Source organism: Pongo abelii, chromosome 2 (assembly GCF_028885655.2).
Source record: "Pongo abelii isolate AG06213 chromosome 2, NHGRI_mPonAbe1-v2.0_pri, whole genome shotgun sequence".
In the NCBI taxonomy this organism is placed as follows: domain Eukaryota; kingdom Metazoa; phylum Chordata; class Mammalia; order Primates; family Hominidae; genus Pongo; species Pongo abelii.
The window spans coordinates 139,372,555-139,399,464 of record NC_085928.1 but is presented as its reverse complement, the minus strand read 5'-3'; the positions used below and the strand labels follow the sequence as shown (position 1 = coordinate 139,399,464).

Sequence of the window (26,910 nt, the reverse complement as noted above, 5' to 3'; positions counted from 1 at the left end):
TCAGCCAGGCTGGTTTCAAACTTCTGACTTCAAGTGATCTGCTCGCCTTGGCCTCCCAAAGTGCTGGGGTTACAGGCATGAGCCACCGTGCCTGGCCTCTTCCACTTTTTATAGGGACACTACTACTATCAGATCAGGGCCCATCCTTGTGACCTCACTTCATTTAACCTTAATCACCTCTTTCAAAGTCTTATTTCCAGATACAGCCACACGGTTAGGGCTTCACCATGTGAATTTGGCGGGGAGGGGAGGTGCAGAGGGGTGACAAACATTCAGTCAATGAGTTTCAATTACTCCAATTATTTCACCTATTTCGAGTTGTTGCTGACTCCAGAAGATTCTGTTAAACTATGTCACTGAAGAGCTAATCCCAGAATAGTTTCAGAGCTGGACTATGCTTAACAACTATGTGATTCAATCACAGTATTTTACACATGGAGAAACTGAGGCCCAGAGAGGCACATCATTCACCTATGCAGAGTGGAGAGGTTAAGATTAGAACCAGGGTGTCCGGGCATCCAATCAGGAATAGAAGGTATGTCATCCCTTTGTTAGTACCACACCTCCTGCACTTCAATAATGCAAGCACAGTCACTGGATGTGAACGATGTGCAGATGTGGTGCTTACCTGGCACTCAAGGTCTTCTATATTCAGACCATTTTTGTGATGTTCACAGCTTTTCTCCGTGACCCTGGGGGAAAGTGATGCTATTAAAAAACCAATGATTGTAGGAAGCTTCTGGAACCCCCACTGGGCTGGAGGGACAAAAAGGAGAGAATAGTTTTTACCCAGAGCCCATGAGCATGAGCTTACTCACAACAAATGCATCTGTAGTGTTGCTGATGCTGCCACTACCACGACAATCACTGCCTTTCCCATTGGGCAGGCAGCCAAGAGCCCACCTGTTCATGCTATTGAAATAGCCACCACAGCCATTGGGGCCCTTACTTACCCAGAGCCACCCCTGCTGCCCTCGCCCCAGTACCCTACCATTGCAAGGCCCACAATTGCCTACTATACCTAGTGATAAATGTCATAAACAGAAAAAAATGGCCTCTCCCTCCCACCTTCCAACCAACTTCATGTAAGTGCCTTCCACTAGCAGAACCTACCTGGCAAGGAACCCAGCTGACAAGGAAGTTTGGGAAATGCAGTTTCCAGGCTTCTAGCCCGTGAGATATAGGGGAGAATGTGGGCCAGGTGTGATGACTCACGTCTGTAATCCTAGCACTTTGGGAGGCCAAGGTGGCAGGATCACCTTGAGCCTAGGAGTTTGAGACCAGCTGGGCCAACATAGTGAGACCCCATCTCCAAAAAAAATGTGGAAAGAGAGAATGTGGAAAGGCAGGAATAGCCATAGACAATATCTGGGTATAGTTACTAGGAGGAAGTGAACAGGCAAGAATGTGGTACCTGAAGGTCAAGTTTTAGAATTCAGACATGTCCCACCAAGAATAATCAGCAATGCTGGGGGGTGTCACAAATTCCATCTGGAAGAGCCCTTTTTCTCTGGTCTTCCCAACAAAACTAGCCCAGAGGAGAATCTCGTCTCCTGCCTCAGAGGAACAGCTGAACGAAGCTGAGCACCCCCTCTGGGAGGTGAGAAATTCTTCTGTTCAGGCAGAGAAGCCTAGAAACCGGAGGCTCCCATTCCACTCTCAGGTCAGGAGCTGTATTAGTCAGCTGGAGCTGCCATAACAAAATGCCATTGTCTAGGTGGCTTTAACAACAGAAATTTGTTTTCTCACACTTCTGGGGCTGGAAATCCAAGAGGAAGGCAGGTTTGGCTTCTCCTGAGGTCCCTCTCGATGACCTGCCCACAGTCTCCTTCTGGCTTTGTCCTCGTTTGGCCTTTTCCCTGTGCATGTGCATCCCAGTGCATCTTCCTCTTTTATAAGAATGCCAGTCCTGGAGGATTAGGACTCCACCCTTATGCACTCATTTAATTTTAATTACCTCTTTAAAGGCCTCATCTGCAAACTGAGACATGGGGGATGGGAGGTTAGGGCTTCAATTTATGAACAAGGGATACAATTCAGTCCATAACAGGAGCCCAGTTGATATCTCCAACTCTGAGAGTAGACAGAGGCCTTTTTTTTTTTTTTTTTTTTTTGAGAGTCTCGCTCTGTTGCCCAGGCTGGAGTGAGGTGGTGTGATCTCGGCTTACTGCAACCTCCACCTCCTGGGTTCAAGCGATTCTCGTGCCTCAGCCTCCTGAGTAGCTGGGACTACAGGCATGTGCCACTACACCCAGCTAATTTTTATATTTTCAATAGAGACGGGGTTTCACCATCTCTATTGGCCAGTCTGATTTTGAACTCCTGACCTCAAATGATCTGCCTGCCTCGGCCCCCCAAAGTATTGGGACTACAGGCGTGAGCCACTGCGCCTGGTCCAGAGATCTGACTTTTTTTTTTTTCCCAAGCCAAACTGTATCCAGCTTTATTAAAGATACTTTCCATAAACAATCATGGTATTTCAGGCAGGACGTGGGCAGACAATCGTTAACAGTATACAACAACTTTCAAACTCCCTTCTTCAATGGACTATCAAAAATCAGAAAGCCACTATAAACCCAATGAAGTCTTCATCTGGTGCTCTGAACAGGGAAAGTTTAGAGTGAGGGTTGACATTTCACATTTAGCATGTTGTTTAACAACTTTTCACAAGCCGACCCTGACTTTCAGGAAGTGAAATGAAAATGGCAGAGTTTATCTGAAGATCCACAATCTAGAAATGGAACCACTGCTCTTTTGACAGGTGCCATCTCAGTGGCATCACTGGAAAGTCCGGATTGCCTGACACACACTGGTAACCAATGACTAGGGGTCAGGTCCCAACAGATGTCTGGGCTTAAGGGAGTTAAGTCTATGCTGAAAGATGGAAAGGGAGAAGAAGAAATAAAAACAAATTTGTTTTTCTATACCACAAGGCTTTTGTGCCAAGGTGGCCATGTGTGTCAAAGTCAGGGAATCCCTCTTCCTGAGAGCCAAGAGGCAGTCTCTCAAAACTAGAAGGGAAAGGTGTTTTCTCCACATCAATCCAGCTTTGGAGACATTCTATTAGTGACATATGCCCCTTCCCCCCAAAATAATGAAGTGTTCTGTGTGCTAACAACATAGCTTTAAAAAAAAAAGTAAAACAAAATTCTGCATTTTTATAAAACTTGATAAAAAATAGTATTTCAAGGCCGGGTGCAGTGGCTCACGCCTGTAATCCCAACACTTTGGGAGGCCGAGGGGGGCAGATCACGAGGTCAGGAGATGGAGACAATCCTGGCTAACATGGTGAAAATCCGTCTCTACTAAAAATACAAAAAACTAGCCGGGCGTGGTGGCGGGCGCCTATAGTCCCAGCTACTCGGGAGGCTGAGGCAGGAGAATAGCGTGAACCCGGGAGGCGGAGCTTGCAGTGAGCCGAGATCATGCCACTGCACTCCAGCCTGGGCGACAGAGCGAGACTCCGTCTCAAAAAAAAAAAAAAAAGTATTTCAAACTGTACAGTCACCAGAAGTACACAGTTATCAAAAATGCATACACTTCACTTGGCATCTCCAGCACCTTCATCTTTCTGTGCTTGGTCTGTTTTGGCATCTCCATTTTCTGCAGGGTTATTCCCCTCCTTGCCAGCATCAGCTTTTTCCTTTTTCCCTTTGGGTACCTTCTCTCCCTTCTTTGCAGAGGCCTTTTTAGGCCTGGGCTCTGGCTTTGGAGGAGCAGGTTTAGGAGACAACCTCGCGGATCTTCTCTGTGGTTCGTCCTTCACCTTGGCTTTATCTCCTTTAGCATCTCCTTCAGCCTTTCTCTTGGGTATGGTGGCTGCGGCGACGGCAGCGGGACGTAGGTGCTGGACGCGGGACGTAGGTGCTGGACGCGGGACGTAGGTGCTGGACGCCGGATGCAGCGGCGCACAGGCTTTGGTCGGTCCGGGGTTCGTTCTCGCCTCTTCTTCATACTGCTCCAAGATCTGACTTTTTTAAGCCCTGGTCAGGAATATGCTGAGTCACCCCTGACTCCTACCTCTAGTTGTAACTTACATTGGTTTGTTCTTCCATTTACTTATACGACAAGTATTTATTGAGTTCCAATTATGCGCCCGGCACTATATCAGTACTGGGGACATGGATGTTGACATTGGACAGGTGACTACAGTGCAATATGACAGAGGCATGCTCACAGCGCTTAGGGTCAGGCTGTTGGTGGGATGCCCTGCAAACAAAGACACCAGACAAGGCTTTCTAGAGGACGTGAGATGGGAACCCAGTTCTGATATACAAGGCAGAATTATCTGGTTGGGGAGTAGATTTGTTTAATCAGTGGGTCCCTATTTGCCTAGACTTGTACAGGAGAGGAAGGTAGAGTTTACGTAAAACTTTTCTACTCCAGGTGTGGCCCACAGATCAGGAGTACTGGAATCAGCTGGGAGCTTCTTAGATAGACTCACTGACTCTCAGAGTCCATCCCAGGCTTACTGAATCAAAAGCTACAGTTTAATAAGCTCCCCAGGGCACAGGTGAACATTAAAATTTGGGAAACACTGATGCGGTGCAATCCCATTGCTTCACAGATGGACAAACCAAGGCCCAGAGAGCAAGTGATTCTTTTAAAATAATACAGATAACACAGCATTGACAGTAAAGAAAGGTCTTAAATCTAAATCCAACACTCCCCTTCAGTCCGATGGATTGACACATTTGCCAGTCCACCTACAACTTTCACATCACATTATGATGCCAGATCTTTCTACCAACAAGCCCTTTGGCTATGCCTAGAGGACTCATTATTAGCTCTCACTGATCAGGTGAGAACATGGGGGCCCCAAAAACTGACCTCTGTTGACACTGTTGTCTCTGATTTGGGAGCGTTTGGGCTGCTTTGTGGGTGTCTTTTATATTCTTCATTTATTTACTTAAATGGCAGACATTGCTAATTGTTTGGGCCAGGGAATATCAAGCCTTGAGCCTGGTTTAAGGTGCTTTGAGACCCTTACACCCCTAGACACCTCACAGAAGCAAATGTAAAGACTTTCTGAAGGAAAGTGCCTTCAACATAGGCCTCAAATCATTCCTACACATAGTTTTTCAAATGCAGTGTCCAGGCTGGGCACAGTGGCTCACGCCTATAATCCCAGCCTTTGGTAGGCTGAAGTGGATCACCTGAGGTCAGGAGTTTGAGACCAGCCTGGCCAACATGGTGAAACCCCATCTCTACTAAAAATACAAAAAATTACCCAGTTGTGGTGGTGGGCGTCTGTAGTTCCAGCTACTCAGGAGGCTGAGGTGGGAGAATAGCTTGAACCCAGGAGGCAGAGGTTGCAGTGAGCTGAGATCGTGCCATTGCACTCTAGTCTGGGTGACAAAAGGAGACTTTCAAACAAAACAAAAAAACCCAAAAGCAGTGACCAGCACATAGTCGTAGATAACTCATAGAGTACAAGGCTGGCAATTGGCAGGAAAAAAAGACAAATAATAGAAACAGATCTGCAAAGCATTCAAATATTGAATTATCAGATGTAGACTTTTTAAACAAATAGCTGAATTTATTTTATTTCATTTTATTTTTCTTTATAGATTACTATTAACCTTGTGGAGCAGAGATAACTCATAGGCAGTGCACACAGAGTCAGCCTGAATTTTTTTTAAGGCAAACTTGTTGATATATTCAATGAATTGGAAACTATGAAAATCAATGTAGTCAATTTTTTTTTTTTTTTTTTTTTTAATCTGAGACAGTGTCTCGCTCTGTCACTCTGGCTGGAGTGCAGTGGCGCGATCTTGGCTCACTGCAACCTCTGCCTCCCGAGTTCAAGCGATTCTCCTGCCTCAGTCTCCTGAGTATCTGGGATTACAGGCACGTGCCACCATGCCTGGCTAATTTTTATATTTTTAGTAGAGACAGGGTTTCACCATATTGGTCAGGCTGGTCTCAAACTCCTGACCTCGTAATCTGCCTGCCTCAGCCTCCCAAAGTGCTGGGATTACAGGCGTGAGCCACCGCGCCAGCCTATGTAGTCTATTTTTAAAAGAACCAAATAGAACTTCTAGGGAAAAATGTAATAACAAACATATATGCATGTGTAAATATATATATAAATGCCTACATGCTAAGTTCAGCAGATAGGTTTAATGACAAAAACTATAAAACTGAAGAGGGAAGTAGGGAATTGGGAGACAGGACTGGAGAACGTGATTCTGCTGCAGGACGGCGAGCCCCATAATTGGGGCTTAGCCCTGAAGAATTCTCAGCCTCACCCAGGAAAGAATTCAAGGACAAGCCTGTGGTGTTAAATAGCAATCTTATATGAATAGCACCTCTCCCTACAGAGCAGGGGTAACTCATAGGCAATGAGCCCAGAGTCTGCAATGTATGGGCTGTTGGCAACTCTACTTGTACCCAGTTTCAGTTACTTGCATATTAAGGGGCAAGCTGATGCAACTTGAGGGCCAAGTTATTTAGAAAGATCTAGTAAGTTACTGCTCCTTTCCATGGCAATGACCCACAAAATTTGTCGTCAGGGAAAGAGGCAGTAACTTCCGGGTCGTTGCCATGGCATTTGTAAACTGTCATGGCACGGTGGGCGTGTCCTATGCTAATGAGCAATGAGGACGGCTAGGGATTGCTTTTGTCGCCATCTGCTGGTTTCCATCGGTTTCTTCACTTCATCCTGTGTGGACCACCTTCTTTTGGTCAGCAGGATTGTGACCAGAAGACAAGTCCTGCCAGTGTCCTACCTCATTTCCAAGAGACAAAAAGATAGGATGTGCAGCGGAATAGAAAAAAGACTTAGAAAACATATTTTAAACATCTAATGAACACGTTGTCAGACACCCAGAAGGAGGAGTGAGAGAATGGGCAGTGACAAAATTGAAGATGGAGTGGCTGGAAGGAGGACCTTCACAGCACCACCCATGAGTAAGGGGCTGCTGTAAAGAGACAGAGGTGGTCGCCATGCTCCTGCAGCCCAGTAGGTTCCTTTTTGGAATCAGAGAATCAAAATAAAAGGGCCGAATTCCACCTCCAGTCTCATTCTTGGCTTCGATATTTCCCCTCCAGATGTCTTTTTATGTCTTTTTCATCTATTTCCAGTAGGTCTTTATTCTGTGTGAAAAAATTAAAAATCCGGTGTTTATTTTGGATTTCACAGACACAGCAGGCACAGTCCCTAGACAAAAATACATAACTCAGTGCTCAAGAAAGAGTTTTGTGTTTCCTGGCGCTGTGCATGTTAGAGGCACCTGGGACAGGGAGCAGATCTCTCTGGAGTCTGAGTGGCAGGTCTGCTGCCTGCAAATGTGTGGTTTGTGCACCATACGAAGGTGCCTGCTAAGAGGACAAGGTCCTGAATTCCAGCCGTGGCTCTGCTTGACAAGCTGTGTGCTCCAGCTAGGGCCTAACAGAAGGCTGCCTTCTACCAAAGGTGTTACCCCAAGCTATGAGGCCTGCATTTGCCCAGAGCAGGTCCTTTTTCTGTTTTGCACAAAAGCACTCATTGATTAATGGTGTTCCACCCAACTGTCCACTGGAGAAGTATCTAACAAGAGACAAATCCATTCTCAGGTACTTCACAAAGGCCAACCAAGGCTATGTAATGGTGTGTGTGGGGTACAGCATGGTTGTAGGGTGGCCAACTGTGGGAACCCCACACTAAGGAGTTCCCTGCCATGTGTGGCTGCTATGCTAAAGTCAAGACAGTGTCAGCAAACCCAGATGGTTGGTCATCTTCCTCTTGGAGCTCCTTCAAGTTTGGGCAGCTTTTGACTGTCACTACAGAAAGGACTGAATTATTGGTGTTGCCCTTTCCCTTCCCCTGGTTGTTCCCTTGCCTTGTGCTGACACTTATGTTTGTAGGGCACAGACCATGTCGCAGCAGGAGGAATTCTCCCCATACAAACTTCTATCTCTGACCTTCTGGTTGTTGTACAGAAAAGTACTAATATTTTATGGCCAGGTGTGGCGGCTCATGCTTTTAATCCCAGCACTTTGGGAGGCTGAGGCAGGTGGCTCACTTGAAGCCAAGAGTTTTTTGGGTTTTTTTTGTTTTTTTTTTGAGACAGTCTCATTTTGTCGCCCAGTGGAGTACAGTGGCACCATCTTGGCTCACTGCAACCTTGGCTCACTGCAACCTCCATCTCCTGGTTCAAGCAATTCTCCTGCCTCAGCCTCCCAAGTAGCTGGGACTACAGGGATGGGCCACCATGCCTGGCTAATTTTTCTATTTTTAGTAGAGACGTGGTTTTGACATGTTGGTCTGGAACTCCTGACCTCAGGCGATCAACCTGCATCGGCCTCCCAAAGTGCTGGGATTACAAGTGGAAGCCACCACGCCCAACCAGCCTGGGCAACATAATGAGACCCCATCTTACAAAAAGTAGTAAAAATTAGCTGGTGTGTGCTTGTAGCCCTAGCTACTCAGGAGACTGAGGTGGGACAATTTCTTGAGCCCAGGAGTCAAGGCTGCAGTGTGCTATGATTGCACCACTGAAATCCAGCCTGAGTGCTAGAGCAAGACCCTGTCTCTGTAACAACAACAACAAAAAAACTAAATGAAAATATTTTAGGCCAGGCGCGGTGGCTTATGCATGTAATCCCAACACTTTGGGAGGCCGAGGGGGAGTGGATCACCTGAGATCAGGAGTTCAAGACCTTGCCAATATGGTGAGATCCCCGTCTCTACTAAAAATACAAAAATTAGCTGGGCGTGGCGATGCGTGCCTGTAGTCCCAGCTACTCGGGAGGCTGAGGCAGGAGAATCGCTTGAACCCGGGAGGGCAGAGGTTGCAATGAGCCGAGATCATGCCACCACATTCCAGCCTGGGGTACACAGTGAGACTCCGTCTTGGGGGAAAAAAAAAAAAAAAAAAGAAAATATTTTATGGTACTGAATTTCTTGCCAGTGTATTTTTCTGTACATATTTTTATATAGTTCAGAACAGATTGTATAATTTTATATCTAGCTTTTTTAAACTTAAATTATAATGTGAACATTCTATTAAAATGTTGAAAACTTTTTTTCTTAGACACAATGTTCACTGACTATATTCTGTTCCATCATATGGCTATATCTTAGCTTGACCATTCCCCTACCAGTCATCTAGACTGGGGTCAACAAACTTTTCCTTAAAGGTCCAGATAGCCAGGCGCGGTGGCTCACACCTATAATCCCAGCACTTTGGGAGGCTGAGGCAGGAGGATCACTTGAGTCCAGCGAGCCTGGGCAATATAGCAACACCCCGTTTCTCTAAAAAAAAAAAAAAAAAACAAGATCCAGATAGTAAATATTTTAGGCTTTATTGGCCAGATAGTCTCTGCCCTTGTAGCATGAAAGGAGCCATAAGCCATAAACAATACATATATGCGTGTGGCTGTATTTAACACAACCTTACCAAAATAAAAGGACTAGATGATTCTGTGGGTCATATAACAGAGTCCAAAGAGTGTACCACTCACTGCATGACATCTAATAAGTCAAGAGACGAGGGGTTGAGGCAAGGAAAGTGACTTTTATTCAGAGAGCCAGCAAACCAAGAAAATGGAAGAGTAGTGTCCTGAAGAACCATTTTTAAGTCAATACAAATTTCAGGCTCATTTTATGTGAGAAGAAGGGGGGAAGAGGGAGGAAGTTGAGGTCAAGAAGTGGCCAGTGATCACATCTGGGTGGCAGCAAGGGTCCAAGGAGGTGGTGAAACTTTGTCCTTGGTCAGGTCACAATGCTCTTATAAATCTTTAACATAACATTATTACTTGCATACATCCTCCTTATCTCCTCAGGGGTTAGTTTTGGGGGAGGCACTATTACCATCCTTGCTCTAAACTATAAACTAAATTCTTTCTATAGTTAGCTTGGCCTATGTGCAGAGATAAGCAAAAGCAGTTAACCTAAAAGACACAGGTTATTGCTGCAGGGGGGTTAGGAGCAAAATGGAGTTAGTCACGCTAGGCCTCCTTGTCACTGTTATAGCCATAGCTTGTGGATCTCTGGTTTAGACTATTTATAATGTTTGGTACTATAAATAATGCAGCTAATGAACATCTTTGTGAAGAAGTCCTTGAATATGTCAGATTATCTCTTAGGAAACAATCCTACAAAATGAGTTACTACAACAAAAAAAAAGTATGGCTATTTTTAAGGTCCTTGATCCATAATATGGGATACAAGTTGAAGTAGCTCTCTGAACAGCCACCTAACCTTAACTCAGCATCATTCTTGGACCCTGCCCATGTCCCTGGGAATCCCTGGAACTAACATTTCTTTGGTTCTTTTTTTTTTTTTTAAGAGTCGGGGTCTCACTCTGCTGCCCAGGCTGGAGAACAGTGGCACAATCATGGCTCACTGCAACCTTGAATTCCTGGCCTCAAATTATACTCCCTCTCACCCTCCCAAAGTGCTGGGATTATAGGTATGAGCATCTGTGCCCGGCCACTTTTCATTACTTCTAAGCACAACCACCAAGTTCAGTTTTCCTGAGTTGCCTCCATTTCTCCAGATCATTCAGCCCCTTTATAATGGAGAATTATGCTAATCTATTTCTGCTTAAATCATCTATCAATATCTATGTGCTACCTTTTCCTTCCCAACCCATTTGTTTAAAGATGACAGACTAGGCCAGGCACCACGGCTCATGCCTGTAATCCCAGCACTTTGGGAGGCAGAGGCAGGAGGCTCTCGAGCCCAGGAGTTTGAGACCAGCCTGGGCAATATAAGGAGACTCTGTCTTTACAAAAATAAAATTAGCCACACACGCTGGCACACACCTACAGTCCTAGCTACTTGGAGGCTGAGGTAGGAGGATTGCTTGAGCCCAGGAGGCAGAGGTTGCAATGAGTCATGATCAGGCCACTGCACTCCAGCCTGGCAACAGAGGGAGACCTGTTTCAAAACAAAAAAAAAAAAAAAAGGAAGAAAAAAAGACAGACTAAGCATGTGTACCTAGTTAGGCTCCTTCTGGAAACCCCATGAAAATGACAGCAAAAGGATATTTTTATCACATAAACCCCATACAATTGATTAAATTTGGGAGAACATTAGAAACAAGGAAATTCTATCATTTGCAACAACATGGGTGAACCTGGAAGACATTATGCTAAGTGAAATAAGCCAGATTCAGAAAGACAAATATCACATGATTTCACTTATATGTGAAATTTTAAAAAGTTGAACCATAGAAGCAGAAAGTAGAATGGTGGTTACCAGAGGCTGGGGGAGGAGAGGAGTAGGGGAGATGTTGACCAAAGGGCACATATTTCAGTTAGCCAGGAAGAATACGTTTTTGAGATCTATTGTACATGGTGGCCATAGTCAATAATAATGTATACTTTGAAGGAGCATCCGGAATTTTACCCCCAAATATGGCTCCCTGGTATAATGAGTATTTTGAATTAAATGTCCTTAGCGATCAACAGATGCTAGAAGAAACCTTTTCCCTATCTACATAAAGACCTAAGGGATCCACCAAGGAAAACAATTACTAAGTTTTTATTCCATTTCTCCCATTAATCTGCATTTGGTGAGTGATTTTTTTAGTTGTTCTTCAGAGGGCAAAGGGGAAGTTTGCTACTGGCCCCTACAGTTTCAAAATTGTAAAAATAATAACAATAATACATTTTTTAAATTAAACATTTATTTTTACTTTTTTTGTTTTTATTAGAGAGAGGGTATTGCTATGTTGCCCAGGCTGGTGTCTGGAACCCCTGAATTCCTGGGCTCAAGCAATCTTCCTGCCTTGGCCTCTCAAAGTGTTAGAATTACAGGTGTGAGCCACCATGCTTGGCCAAGAATAGATTTTAAATGTTCTCAATACAAAGAAAAAGAAGTACGTGAGGAGTGGGATATGTTAATTAGTTTCATATAATCATTCCACAATGTATACATCTATTACTATCAAAACATCATATTTATCCCGTATATATAATTATTATTTGTCAATTAAAAATACAAATTTTCATTTAAAATTTTGAAGGGCTAGAAAACAGGATAAATAGCAACTGACTTAGCAGGCTTGTGAAGCTGAGTCTTAAGCCAGCAGGGATGAAAGTCAAGAAGCAACTCAACCTGCATTGAGACTCCCATAGAGTTTTGTGACCAGGCTTTGGTAGTACCAGCTATGTCTAGTATAAGTGGGGGTGTGTATAAAACCAAATACAGGAGGATTGGTTGGAAGTCAGTAAGAAGCAGTTAGAACCCTAAATCTCTCCTGCAAGTCCACACAGCCAGACTGTACATCCCCCACCCCAGAATAAGACTGTAAGTTGAGAACAAAAGGTCTCTGGATAAAGGGATACCAGGCAAAATTGGGGTTGAGGTACTATACTGAAAACAATATCATACTGGAAGATTATTTTCTGTGGTTCATATAATACAAAAGCACAGCCAGATATCCTACAAAGAAGCCCAGGTTCCAGACTTTTGTTTGAGACCTGAAAAAGAAACAAAAAAGAGATAAAAGAAAACAAAATAAGTAAAAATAAATAAATAAAATGAAGCCCATGTTGACAACTCCACCTCATGTGCTCAGAGCTTCCAAGCAGCTTTTAAGCTCTGCATTAAAAAAAAAAAATGAATGGAAAACCAAGGGTCACCACACATCTGAGAAAAGCTCCTAATAAAGATAGAGACCAAAACAGGAAATAAAGAAAAAAATAGAGGAAACGAGACTATGCAGAGAGAAATTAAATATTAATGGACAAGAAGTTGGGTGCAGTTGCTCACACCTGTAATTTCAGCACTTTGGGGGGCCGAGGCAGGAGGATCACTTTAGGCCAGGAGTTCAGGACCAGCCTGGGCAACATAGCGAGACCATCTCTCTATAAGAAAAAAAAAATTAGCTGGGTGTGATGGCACACACCTGTAGTTTCAGCTACTTGGGAGACTGAGGTAGGAGGATCACTTGAGCCCAGGAGTTCCAGGCTGAGGTGAGCTGTGATCACGCCACCGCACTCCAGCCCAGGCAAAGACACTTCAACTCTAGAAAAATGAATATGATTTTGTTGGATAGGGTTGAGTTTTTGAAGGCCACAGATCACTGTTATATAAAACATTCTCTTGTCAATCCCAAAAGAACCAATTTTTGCCCCCTTGGGGGACAATTACTGCCCCTCTTAGAGACCCCTTCTCTACTGAAATGCATGCTTTAGAGAAATAACACATTGCATCTGTGAAATAATGGGTTACTATTTTTAAAATGAACACTGAAGTGAGAAAGAGAAGTAGCTCAGAGAAGTCTGAAAAATGTGTGGTATGCAAAATTTATCAGGTCCAGAGAGACAGAATCTTCAGAGAATGAATCTTCAGTCACGCCCACCCCTCCCCAGAGAGTCATGCCTAGGAACAATTGTTTAAAGGCATTTTGTTCTTTCTTTCCTTCCATGTAGTTTCCAGACTGGCTGATAAATTACCCAAAATGCTATCACAAGTTGCACAATATGACCCTCACCCATTATCTTCATGTTCCTGGAATTTGTGACACAAAGAACAATATATGCCAATTAGTAGCTTATGTTCAATTTAGGAACTGCCCCTTCTTTTTTCCTTTAAAAACCCACTTGTTGGCCAGGCGCAGTGGCTCACACCTGTAATCTCAGCACTTTGGGAGGCCGAGGTGGGCGGATCATCTGAGGTCAGGAGTTCGAGACCAGCCTGGCCAACATGGGGAAACCCTGTCTCTACTAAAAATATAAAACATAGCTGGGCGTGGTGGTGCACACCTGTAATTCCAGCTACTAGGGAGGCTGAGGCAGGAGAATTGCTTGAACTCGGGAGGCAGAGGTTGCAGTGAGCCAAGATTGTGCCACTGCACTCCATCCTGGGTGACAGAGCAAGATTCCATCTAAAACAAACAAACAAACAAAAACAAAAACAAAAAAACCCACTTGTTGATTGCTTGAAGCCAAGAGTTCAAGACCAGCCTGGTCAACATAACAAGACCCTGTCTCCAAAAAAACAAAAACAAAAAAATCCACTTGTAAGTGCTGCTAATCACAGCACATATTCAGGGCAACTTAACTTGAATCTGTGTCTCCTGGGCTGTAGCCCTCAAATTTGGCCCAAATAAACTCTCTGCTTATATTAATTTTGCCTCAGTTTATTCCTGTAGGTGAACCAATAAAAAAGAGCTCTTAGAATTGTAGTGTTACCAGAAAGGGATCCCAATCCAGACCCCAAGAGAGGGTTCTTGGACCTTGCACGAGAAAAGAATTTGGGGCAAGTCTGCAAAGTGAAAGCAAGTTTATTAGAGAAGAAAAGAAACAAAAGAATGGCTCCTCCATAGGCAGAGCAGAGGCATGGGCTGCTCTATGAGTACATTTATGGTTATTTCTTGCTTATATGCTACATATGGAGTCGATTATTTGTGAGTTTTCTGGGAAAGGTTGGGCAATTTCCAGAACTGAGGGTTCCTCCCCTTTTTAGAATATGTAGGGTAACTTCCAGGCACTGCCATGGCATTTGTAAGTTGTCATGGTGCTGGTGGGAGTGTCTTTTAGCATGCTAATGCATTATAACTAGCATATAATTGTTACCAGCAGCAAAGCCATATGGGGCTGCAGCAACTAGATGCTTGCTTCCTCGGAGGACAGAATTCAGCCAAGGGGCAGAAGTAGGTTTAAAGCAGAAGGAGAGATTGAGACAACTTTTAGAGCAGGAATGACAGTTTATTAAAAAGTTTTAGAGCAGGAATGAAAGGAAGCAAAGTCCATTTGGAAGAGGGCCAAGTGGGTGACTTGAGAGATCCAAGTGCCCTGTTCAGCCTTTGACCTGAGGTTTTATACATGGGCATGGTTCCAGGGTTTCCACTTCTCTTCCCTTAATTGTCCGCTTGGGGTGGGCTGTCTGTATGTGCAGTATGTTTACTGAAGTTGTACACATGCTCAGTTGAGGTGTGTTTCCACTACCAGTCAAGTGTTCCCAAAGGAAGGTCATACACCCATTAAACTCTGCTGTTTTGCCTCTTAGTGAACATGCCTTAGTCCACTTGCCCAGCTCCAAAGATCTTACCAGAAAGCTGCTGATTACCAGTTTTCGGTGTTTCCTTTTTTTTTTTTTTGAGGCAAAGTTTCACTCTTTTCACCCAGGCTGGAGTGCAATGGTGCAATCTCAGCTCACTGAAACCTCTGCCTCCCAGGTTCAAGCGGTTCTCCAGCCTTGCCTCCTGAGTAGCTGGGATTACAGGCATGCACCACTACGCCCGGCTAATTTTGTATTTTTAGTAGAGATGGGGGTGGTTCTCACCATGTTGCCCAGGCTGGTCTTGAACTCCTGACCTCAGGTGATCCACCTGCCTCAGCCTCCCAAAGTGCTGGGATTACAGGCATGAGCCATGGTGCCCAGTTAGTTTCAGGTGTTTTCTATCTATTGGGAGATTGTCTTTCTCTGGCACTGGCTACAACCAATTATTATTTTAGAGAGACAGTTTAACAACTGCCTGACCATCATCTGATGATCACCTGACATTCCTGGAGAGGGGGCCCTCCCCTGCCCTGCTCATGTCTGCCTAACTACCGACTCTAACCTAATGAACAGTGAGGATGGCCAGAGGTCACTTTCATTACCATCTTGGATTTGGCAGGTTTTGGCCAGCTTCTTTACTGTATCCTGTTTTATCAGTAAGGTCTTTGTGACCTGTATCTTGTGCCAACCTCCTATCTCATCCTGTGACTAAGAATGCCTAACTGCCTAGGAATGCAGCCCAGTAGGTCTCAGCTTTATTTTACCCAGTTTCTATTCACTTTGGTTCAAATGCCTCTGACAGTAGGGGCCAAGGGAAAAACTTCCCCTTTGTCCTCTGAAGGTTTACTGAAAAATCAACTAACAAAATGCAGATTGGTAGGAAAAAGGCATCAAAACTTATTAATGTGTACACAGGAGAGAATCAGAGTGATCACTCAATATCCCAATGGGGCCCAAATACTTACATGGCCTTATTTGAGACGGGAGTGAGGAGATGGGGAATATAGATAATTCTGTTGAGGTACAATAAACGATTGCTAGGGAGAATGAATGGATCAGGGAACAGAGATTAGCTTGTAAATCGTTCTCTTTGAAAAAAAGATTTTTTTTTTTTTTTTTTTTTGAGACAGGATCTTGCTCTGTCCCAAAGGCTGGAGTGCAATGGTGTGGTCACAGCTCACTGCAGCCTTGACCTACTGGGCTCATCTGATCCTCTTGTAACCACCCATGGGTTCACCTTGCCTGCTGCCTAGACAGAGCCAATTTATCAAGACAGGGGAACTGCAGTAGGCGAAGAGTAATTCACACAGACCAGCTGTGCAGGAGACCAGAGTTTTATGATTACTCAAAAAAGTCTCCCTGAGTATTTGGAAATAAGAGTTTTGTTGTTGTTGTTGTTGTTGTTTTTGAGATGGAGTTTCACTCGTCACCCAGGCTGGAGTGCAATGGCGCAATCTCCACTCACTGCAACCTCCGCCTCCTGGGTTCACAAGTGATTCTCCTGCCTCAGCCTACCGAGTAGCTGGGATTACAGGCACACGCCACCATGACCAGCAAATTTTTCTATTTTTAGCAGAGACGGGATTTTGCCATGTTGTCCAGGCTGGTCTCAAATTCCTGGCCTCAAGTGATTCGCCCGCCTCAGCCTCCCAAAGTGCTAGGATTACAAGTGTGAGCCACTGCACCTGGCCAGGAAATGAGAGTTTTTAAGGACAACTTGGTGAGTAGGGGAAAGCCAGTGAACCAGGAGTGCTGATTGATCAGGTCAGAGATAAAATCATAAGAAGCTGAAGCTGTCTTCTTGCACTAAGTCAGTTCCTGGGTGGGAGCCACAAGATCAGATGAGCCAGTTTATCCATCTGGGTGGTGCCAGTTGATCCATCAAGTGCAGGGTCTGCAAAACATCTGAGCACTGATCTTAGGAGCAGTTTAAGGAGAGCCAAAATCTTGTAGCATCCAGCTGTATGACTCCTAAACCATAATTTCTAATCTTGTGGCTAGTTTCTTAGTCCTACAAAGGCTGTCTAGTCCCCAGGCAAGAAGGGCGTTTGTTTTGGGAAAGGGCTGTTGCCATCTTTGTGTTAAGCTATAAACTAAGTTTTAAATTATAAACTACTTTTCTCCCAAAGTTAGTTCAGCCTACGCCGAGGAATGAACAAATACAGCTCGGAGGTTAGAAGGAAGATAGAGTTGGTTCAGTCAGATCTCTTTCACTGTCTCAGTTATAATTTTGCAACGGTGGTTTCACTCCTGCCTCAGCCTCCTAAGTAGCTGTGACTATAGGCACATGCCACCATGCCCAGCTCTTTTTTTTTTTTTTTAATAGAGATGGAGTCTCACTGTGTTGCCCAGGCTTGTCTCAAACGCTTGGACTCAAACAATCCTCCCTGCTCAGCCTCCCAAAGTGCTGGGATTACATACATGAGGCACCACACCTGGCCTTTTTTTTTTTTCTAAGTTTTTTGTTGTAGGTTGTGCTACGTTTCCCAGGCTGGTCTCGAACTCCTGTCCTCAAGCAATCCTCCCACTTTGGCTCCCCAAAGTGCTCTTTGGAAATTGAGCCTGAGAGAAGAATATTATCTTGTGAATAAGTCTGTTTAGGTGTGGTTAATTCCTTGCTCTTCTTTTCTGCAATAGATGAGAAAGCAGGAAGCAGAAGGAAAAACGATTGTTTTCCTTGGTGGGTCCTTCAGCTCTTTATGTAGATAGAGAAAAAGTCTCTTCTAGCAGCTATTGATCTTTAAGGACCTTTAATTCAAAATACTCATTATACCAGGGAGCCATATATTGGGGTGAGGTTGCCTTGCTTGTACTCCTCCAGAATTTATTTTTTAATTTTAATTTTTTTTTGAGACGGAATTTCACTCTTATTGCCCAGGCTGGAGTGCAATGGCGCAATCTCAGCTCACCACAACCTCTACCTCCTGGGTTCAAGAGATTCTCCTGCCTCAGCCTCCTGAGTAGCTGGGATTACAGGCATGTGCCACCACGCCCTGCTAATTTTCTATTTTTAGTAGAGATGGGGTTTCTCCATGTTGGTCAGGCTGGTCTCAAACTCCCGACCTCAGTGGTCCACCCACCTCAGCCTCCCAAAGTGCTGGGATTACAGGCATACGCCACCGCACCCGGCCAATTTTTTTTTTTTTTTTTTTTTTTAAAGAGAAAGAATCTTACTCTGTCACCCAGGCTAGAGAGCGGTAAAATTATAGCTCACTGCATCCTTGAACTCTTGGGCTCAAGGGATCCTCCCAGCTCAGCCTCCTGAGTAGCTGGGACTATAGGTATACATCACTATGCCTGGCTAATTTTATTTTTTTTGGTAGATATGGGGTCTCACTATGGCTGCTCTTGAACACTTGGCCTCAGGTCATCTTCCCGCCTTGACCTCCCAAAGTGCTGGGATTACTGATGTGAGCCACCGTGCCTGGCCTCCTTCAGAATTTAGAAATATGAAAGCAGAAGTTAGGAACTCAATGAAAAGATTGTAAGTTGGACTGAGTGCTGTGGCTCATGCCTGTAATCCCAGAACTTTGGGAGGCCGAGGCAGGCAGATCACTTGAGGTCAGGAGTTTGAGACCAGCCTGGCCAACATGGTGAAATCCTGTCTCTACTAAAAATACAAAAATTAGGCAGGTATGGTGGCACGCACCTGTAATCCTAGCTACTCGGGAGGCTGAGGGAGGAAAATCGCTTGAACCCAGGAGGTAGAGGTTGCAGTGAGCAGAGATCGCACCACTACACTACAGCCTGGGTGACAGAGTAAGACTCCATCTCAAGGAAAAAGAAAAAGATTGTAAGTTAAATCTCCTAGAAAGCCAAACACTTGTCAGATAGTGAAAAAAGAAGAGAACAGGTTGTAAATTTATAGCATCAGTTCAGTAGTTTCAACATTTTAATAAGGAGGCTGGGGGACACAGTGGGTCACGCCTGTAATCCCAGCACTTCAGGAGGCCGAGGTGGGTGGATCACTTGAGGCCAGGAGTTTGAGACCAGCCTCACCAACATGGTGAAACCCCATCTCTACTAAAAATAGAAAAGTTAGCTGGGCGTGTTGGTACGCACCTGTAGTCCCAGCTACTTGAGAGGCTGAGGCAGGAGAATCGCTTGAACCTGGGAAGCAGAGGTTGCAGTGAGCCAAGATCGTGCCACTGCACTCCAGCCTGGGTGACAGAGCAAGACTCTGTCTCAAAAAAGAAGAATAATAATAATGAAACCACCTTTGCAAAAATTATAACAAAATTATGAGACAGGATAATTCCCTTGACCTCCTTGCAGTACTTGCAACTGGGGTGTGGCTTGTTTACTCGGCCACCTTGCGCTCAAACCCCTCGTGAGAGTGAGCGAGTGCAGGAACTGGAAAAAACGAATGCTGGAATTGGCCAGTTGCTCCTCTCTGGCAAGAGCAGGCTCGGTGCAGGCCCCATAACAGCGTCCAAGCATGTTACAACCAATGCTGTTTCAGCTCTGCAGTCTGAGGACAGCCAAGTGCCAACCAGCTCAGTGGAGGGTCAGGGTGGCAGCTCCTGCCGTCTCAACACCTAGGTTCTTGTCCAGCACCCAGAAGAATCAAGTCACATGAACAGATTGAAGGGTAGTGTGTGCAGAGGATTTTATTGGGCGATGAAAGTGGCTCTCAGCAGGATGGGGAGTTGAAAAGCGGATGATGTGGGAAGAAGGTGATCTTTCCTTGAAGCCAAGCAGTCTGAGGCCAGGCTCCTCTCCAAAGCCACATCATCTGAAGTTAGCCACATCTACCCATAGTCTCCAACATTCAGTTGCTTCTCTGCTTACTGCTCAGCCACTTGTATCCTTGACAATCAGCCGTTTATATCCCCAATGCTCAGCTGCTGTGTTGCTCTGCCAGCTGAAATCTTTTTATGAGCACAGGATGGGGAAATGGCAGGCCAAAAATGCCACATGTGGGTGGAAAAATGGGGCTCCTGTTTTCACTTAGAGCTGAGGTTCCAGGCTTAAGGGTGGGGTTTACCCAGGAGCCCAGCCCTTCTGTATCAATGGCAGTGGAAGAGATGTAATCTAGCCAATCTCCATCTTGCTTTTAGCCTTCTTTTTTTTTAATCCTCCATGCACCATTTTTGTGCTCCACTCTACTAAAATTTTACACTGCAGAACAATTCCAGATCCTGTAACTTAGGTCCTGTATGTTGACAGTATTTTTTTTTATTATACTTTAAGTTTTAGGGTACATGTGCACAACGTGCAGGTTTGTTACATATGTATACATGCGCCACGTTGGTGTGTTGCACCCATTGACTCATCATTTAACATTAGGTATATCTCCTAATGCTATCCCTCCCCCCTCCCCCCACCCCACAATAGGCCCCGGTGTGTGATGTTCCCCTTCTTGTGTCCATGTGTTCTCATTGTTCAATTCCCACCTATGAGTGAGAACATGCGGTGTTTGGTTTTCTGTCCTTGCGATAGTTTGCTGAGAATGATGGTTTCCAGCTTCATCCATGTCCCTACAAAGGACATGAACTCATCATTTTTTATGGCTGCATAGTATTCCCTGGTGTATATGTGCCACATTTTCTTAATCCAGTCTATCATTGTTGGACATTTGGGTTGGTTCCAAGTCTTTGCTATTGTGAATAGTGTCACAATAAACATACGTGTGCATGTGTCTTTATAGCAGCATGATTTATAATCCTTTGGGTACATACCCAGTAATGGGATGGCTGGGTCAAATGGTATTTCTAGTTCTAGATCCCTGAGGAATCGCCACACTGACTTCCACAATGGTTGAACTAGTTTACAGTCCCACCAACAGTGTAAAAGTGTTCCTATTTCTCCACATCCTCTCCAGCATCTGTTGTTTCCTGATTTTTTAATGACTGCCATCCTAACTGGTGTGAGATGGTATCTCACTGTGGTTTTGATTTGCATTTCTCTGATAGCCAGTGATGGTGAGCATTTTTTCATGTGTCTTGGCTGCATAAATGTCTTCTTTTGAGAAGTGTCTGTTCATATCCTTTGCCCACTTGCTGATGGGGTTGTTTTTTTCTTGTAAATTTGTTTGAGTTCATTGTAGATTCTGGATATTAGCCCTTTGTCAGATGAGTAGATTACAAAAATTTTCTCCCATTCTGTAGGTTGCCTGTTCACTCTGATGGTAGTTTCTTTTCCTGTGCAGAAGCTCTTTAGTTTAATTAGATCCCATTTGTCAATTTTGGCTTTTGTTGCCATTGCTTTTGGTGTTTTAGACATGAAGTCCTTGCCCATGCCTATGTCCTGAATGGTATTGCCTAGCTTTCCTTCTAGGGTTTTTATGGTTTTAGGTCTAACATTTAAATCTTTAATCCATCTTGAATTAATTTTAGTGTAAGGTGTAAGGAAGGGATCCAGTTTCAGCTTTCTACATATGGCTAGCCAGTTTTCCCAGCACCATTTATTAAATAGGGAATCCTTACCCCATTTCTTGTTTTTGTCAGGTTTGTCAAAGATCAGATAGTGGTAGATATGTGGCATTATTTCTGAGGGCTCTGTTCTGTTCCATTGGTCTATATCTCTGTTTTGGTACCAGTACCATGCTGTTTTGCTTACTATAGCCTTGTAGTATAGTTTGAAGTCAGATAGCGTGATGCCTCCAGCTTTGTTCTTTTGGCTTAGGATTGACTTGGCAATTCGGTCTCTTTTTTGGTTCCATATGAACTTTAAAGTAGTTTTTTCCAATTCTGTGAAGAAAGTCATTGGTAGCTTGAGAGGGATGGCATTGAATCTATAAATTGCCTTGGGCAGTATGGCCATTTTCACAATATTGATTCTTCCCACCTATGAGCATGGAATGTTCTTCCCTTTGTTTGTATCCTCTTCTATTACATTGAGCAGTGATTGTAGTTCTCCTTGAAGAGGTCCTTCACATCCCTTGTAAGTTGGATTCCTAGGTATTTTATTCCCTTTGAAGCAATTGTGAATGGGAGCTCACTCATGATTTGGCTCTCTGTTTGTCTGTTATTGGTGTATAAGAATGCTTGTGATTTTTGTACATTGATTTTGTATCCTGAGACTTTGCTGAAGTTGCTTATCAGCTTAAGGAGATTTTGGGCTGAGATGATGGGGTTTTCTAGATATACAATCATGTCATCTGCAAACAGGGACAATTTGACTTCCTCTTTTCATAATTGAATACCCTTTATTTCTTTCTCCTGCCTGATTTCCCTGGCCAGAACTTCCAACACTATGTTGAATAGGAGTGGTGAGAGAGCATCCCTGTCTTGTGCCAGTTTTCAAAGGAAATGCTTCCAGTTTTTGCCCATTCAGTATGATATTGGCCGTGGGTTTGTCATAAATAGCTCTTATTATTTTGAGATACGTCCCATCAGTACCTAATTTATTGAGAGTTTTTAGCATGAAGGACTGCTGAATTTTGTCAAAGGCCTTTTCTGCATCTATTGAGATAATCATGTGGTTTTTGTCATTGGTTCTGTTTATATGCTGGATTACATTTATTGATTTGCGTATGTTGAACCAGCCTTGCATTCCAGGGATGAAGCCCACTTGATCATGGTGGATAAGCTTTTTGATGTGCTGCTGGATTCAGTTTGCCAGTATTTTATTGAGGATTTTTGCATCAATGTTCATCAGGGATATTTGTCTAAAATTCTCTTTCTTTGTTGTGTCTCTGCCAGGCTTTGGTATCAGGATGATGCTGGCCTCATAAAATGAGTTAGGGAGGATTCCCTCTTTTTCTATGAGTTAGGGAGGATTCCCTCTTTTTCTATTGATTGGAATAGTTTCAGAAGTAATGGTACCAGCTCCTCCTTGTACCTCTGGTACAATTCGGCTGTGAATCCATCTGGTCTTGGACTTTTTTTGGTTGGTAAGCTATTAATTATTGCCTCAATTTCAGAGCCTGTTATTGGTCTATTCAGAGATTCAACTTCTTCCTGGTTTAGTCTTGGGAGAGTGTATGTGTCAAGGAATTTATCCATTTCTTCCAGATTTTCTAGTTTATTTGCATAGAGGTGTTTATAGTATTCTCTGATGGTAGTTTGTATTTCTGTGGGATCGGTGGTGATATCCCCTTTATCATTTTTTATTGTGTCTATTTGATTCTTCTCTCTTTTCTTCTTTATTAGTCTTGCTAGCGGTCTATCAATTTTGTTGATCTTTTCAAAAAACCAGCTCCTGGATTCATTGATTTTTTGAAGGGTTTTTTGTGTCTCTATTTCCTTCAGTTCTGCTCTGATCTTAGTTATTTCTTGTCTTCTGCTAGCTTTTGAATGTGTTTGCTCTTGCTTCTCTAGTTCTTTTAATTGTGATGTTAGGGTGTCAATTTTAGATCTTTCCTGCTTTCTCTTGTGGGCATTTAGTGCTATAAATTTCCCTCTACACACTGCTTTGAATGTGTCCCAGAGATTCTGGTATGTTGTGTCTTTGTTCTCATTGGTTTCAAAGAACATCTTTATTTCTGCCTTCATTATGTACCCAGTAGTCATTCAGGAGCAGGTTGTTCAGTTTCCATGTAGTTGACTGGTTTTGAGTGAGCTTCTTAATCCTGAGTTCTAGTTTGATTGCACTGTGGTCTGACACACAGTTTGTTATAATTCCTGTTCTTTTACATTTGCTGAGGAGTGCTTTACTTCCAACTATGTGGTCAATTTTGGAATGGGTGTGGTGTGGTGCTGAAAAGAATGTATATTCTGTTGATTTGGGGTGGAGAGTTCTGTAGATGTCTATTAGTTCTGCTTGGTGCAGAGCTGAGTTCAATTCCTGGATATCCTTGTTAACTTTCTGTCTCGTTGATCTGTCTAATGTGACAGTGGGGTGTTAAAGTCTCGCATTATTATTGTGTGGGAGTCTAAGTCTCTTTGTAGGTCATTCAGGACTTGCTTTATGCATCTGGGTGCTCCTGTATTGGGTGCATATATATTTAGGATAGTTAGCTCTTCTTGTTGAATTGATCTATTTACCATTATGTAATGGCCTTCTTTGTCTCTTTTGATCTTTGTTGGTTTAAAGTCTGTTTTATCAGAGACTAGGATTGCAACCCCTGCCTTTTTTTGTTTTCCATTTGCTTGGTAGATCTTCCTCCATCCCTTTACTTTGAGCCTATGTGCGTCTTTGCACATGAGATGGGTTTCCTGAATACAGCACACTGGTGGGTCTTGACTCTTTATCCAATTTGCCAGTCTGTTTCTTTTAATTGGAGCATTTAGTCCATTTACATTTAAGGTTAATATTGTTACGTGTGAATTTGATTCTGTCATTATGATGTTAGCTGGTTATTTTGCTCGTTAGTTGATGCAGTTTCTTCCTAGCCTCGATGGTCTTTACAATTTGGCATGTTTTTGCAGTGGCTGGTACTGGTTGTTCCTTTCCATGTTTAGTGCTTCCTTCAGGAGCTCTTTTAGGGCAGGCCTGGTGGTGACAAAATCTCTCAGCATTTGCTTGTCTGTAAAGTATTTTATTTCTCCTTCACTTATGAAGCTTAGTTTGGCTGGATATGAAATTCTGGGTTGAAAATTCTTTTCTTTAAGAATGTTGACTATTGGCCCCCACTCTCTTCCGGCTTGTAGAGTTTCTGCCGAGAGATCAGCTATTAGTCTGATGGGCTTCCCTTTGTGAGTAACCCGATCTTTCTCTCTGGCTGCCCTTAACACTTTTTCCTTCATTTCAACTTTGGTGAATCTGACAATTATGTGTCTTGGAGTTGCTCTTCTCGAGGAGTATCTTTGTGGTGTTCTCTGTATTTCCTGAATTTGAATGTTGGCCTGCCTTGCTAGATTGGGGAAGTTCTCCTGGATAATATCCTGCAGAGTGTTTTCCAACTCGGTTCCATTCTCCCCGTCACTTTCAGGTACACCAATCAGACGTAGATTTGGTCTTTTCACATAGTCCCATATTTCTTGAAGGCTTTGTTCATTTATTTTAATTCTTTTTTCTCTAAACTTCTCTTCTCGTTTCATTTCATTCATTTGATCTTCCATCACTGATACCCTTTCTTCCAGTTGATCGAATCGGCTACTGAGGCTTGTGCATTTGTCACATAGTTCTTGTGCCGTCGTTTTCAGCTCCATCAGGTCCTTTAAGGACTTTTCTGCGTTGGTTATTCTAGTTAGCCATTCGTCTAATCTTTTTTCAAGGTTTTTAATTTCTTTGCCATGGGTTCGAACTTCCTCCTTTAGCTCAGAGTAGTTTGATTGTCTGAAGCCTTCTTCTCTCAACTCGTCAAAGTCATTCTCCATCCAGCTTTGTTCCGTTGCTGGTGAGGAGCTGCGTTCCTTTGGAGGAAGAGAGGTGCTCTGATTTTTAGAATTTTCAGTTTTTCTGCTCTGTTTTTTCCCCATCTTTGTGGTTTTATCTACCTTTGGTCTTTGATGATGGTGATGTACAGATGGGGTTTGGGTGTGGATGTCCTTTCTGTTTGTTAGTTTTCCTTCTAACAGTCAGGACCCTCAGCTACAGGTCTGTTGGAGTTTGCCAGACGTCCACTCCAGACCCTGTTTGCCTGGGTATTAGCAGCAGAGGCTGCAGAACAGCGGATATTGGTGAACAGCAAATGTTGCTACTTGATCATTCCTCTGGAAGTTTTGTCTCAGAGAAGTACCCGGCCGTGTGAGGTGTCAGTCTGCCCCTACTCGGGGGTGCCTCCCAGTTAGGCTACTCGGGGGTCAGGGATCCACTTGAGGAGGCAGTCTGTCCATTCTCAGATCTCCAGCTGCGTGCTGGGAGAACAACTACTCTCTTCAAAGCTGTCAGACAGGGACATTTAAGTCTGCAGCGGTTTCTGCTGCCTTTTGTTTGGCTATGCCCTGCCCCCAGAGGTGGAGTCTACAGAGGCAGGCAGGCCTTCTTGAGCTGCAGTAGGCTCCACCCAGTTTGCACTTCCTGACTGCTTTGTTTACCTACTCAAGCCTCAGCAATGGCGGGCGCCCCTCCCCCAGCCTCGCTGCTGCCTTGCAGTTCGATCTCAGACTGCTGTGCTAGCAATGAGCGAGGCTCCGTGGGTGTAGGACCCTCCGAGCCAGGCGCGGGATATAATCTCCTGGTGTGCTAAGACTGTCGGAAAAGCGCAGTATTAAGGTGGGAGTGACCCAATTTTCCAGGTGCTGTCCATCACCCCTTTCCTTAGCTAGGAAAGGGAATTCCCCGACCCTCGTGCTTCCCGGGGGAGGCGATGCCTCACCCTGCTTCGGCTCAGGCTCGATGCACTGCACCCACTGTCCTGCACCCACTGTCTGACAATCCCCAGTGAGATGCACCTGGTACCTCAGTTGGAAATGCAGAAATCATTCGTCTTCTGTGTTGCTCATGCTGGGAGCTGTAGACTGGAGCTATTTGGCCATCTTCACTTTTAGCCTTCAAGCTGCCAAGCTAACTTTAGGAGACATTTAGTTTATAGTTTAAATTATAATAGCCCTTCCCCCAAACTCAATCACCTTTGTAAAGCTAATTAGAGACCACTAGGCTAGGGGGCAGAGAGGAGCCTGAATTCTGCTAAGGTGTAGACATAAACAATTGCCAGCCATAATTCTGGAGGTCATAAGATATGCAACTTCCCCAATTACTCCTTCAGATAACATCACTACTGTAGAACCTAAGATTGACCTTTTGGGATACTTTCTCAGGTTTCTTGCATGTCTGACACCCATGCTTTACCTGGACCTACTGATGAACAGCTCCTGTGGCCTCACCCAGGAGTGATTCAGCATGCAAGAAGATCATTTCCCATATCCCTATGATTGCACCTGAACCAATTGGCAGCAAGCACCCACTGTCTAGCCACCCCCACCCTTTCCCCCAAATTACCTTTGAAAAACTCCTAATCTATAAGCCTTTGATGAGACTGATTTGAGTGATAACTCCATCTCCCACATGGCGTGGCTGGCCTGGCATCAGTTGAACTCTCCACTGCAATGCTGAGATTTTTTTTTTTTTTTGAGACAGAGTCTTGCTCTGTTGCCCAGGCTGGAGTGCAGTGAAGTGATCTTGGCTCACTGCAATCTCTG

General features: G+C 44.1%; 2 protein-coding genes across 12 annotated transcripts in view; both read right to left on the bottom strand.

Moving 5' to 3' along the window:
- Positions 1 to 448: 448 nt before the first annotated feature.
- Positions 449 to 26,910, bottom strand: part of METTL6 (methyltransferase 6, tRNA N3-cytidine) — a 56,333-nt gene continuing 29,871 nt past the window's right edge. For 3 of the 11 annotated variants that reach the window (NM_001131508.1, XM_054550197.2, XM_054550196.2), the window contains 1 exon segment: positions 11,601 to 12,414. Coding sequence is in view for 7 of the 11 variants with exons in the window: in XM_054550197.2 (XP_054406172.2) it covers positions 12,377 to 12,414 (38 nt within the window). In the remaining 4 variants the exon portion in view is untranslated. 11 annotated transcript variants of the gene reach the window in all.
- LOC134761141 (non-histone chromosomal protein HMG-17-like) lies at positions 3,498 to 3,973 on the bottom strand (the record flags this gene model as incomplete). Its single annotated transcript, XM_063722658.1, has 1 exon — positions 3,498 to 3,973. A coding segment is annotated over one exon (432 nt), but the record flags the coding sequence as incomplete, so codon positions are not given.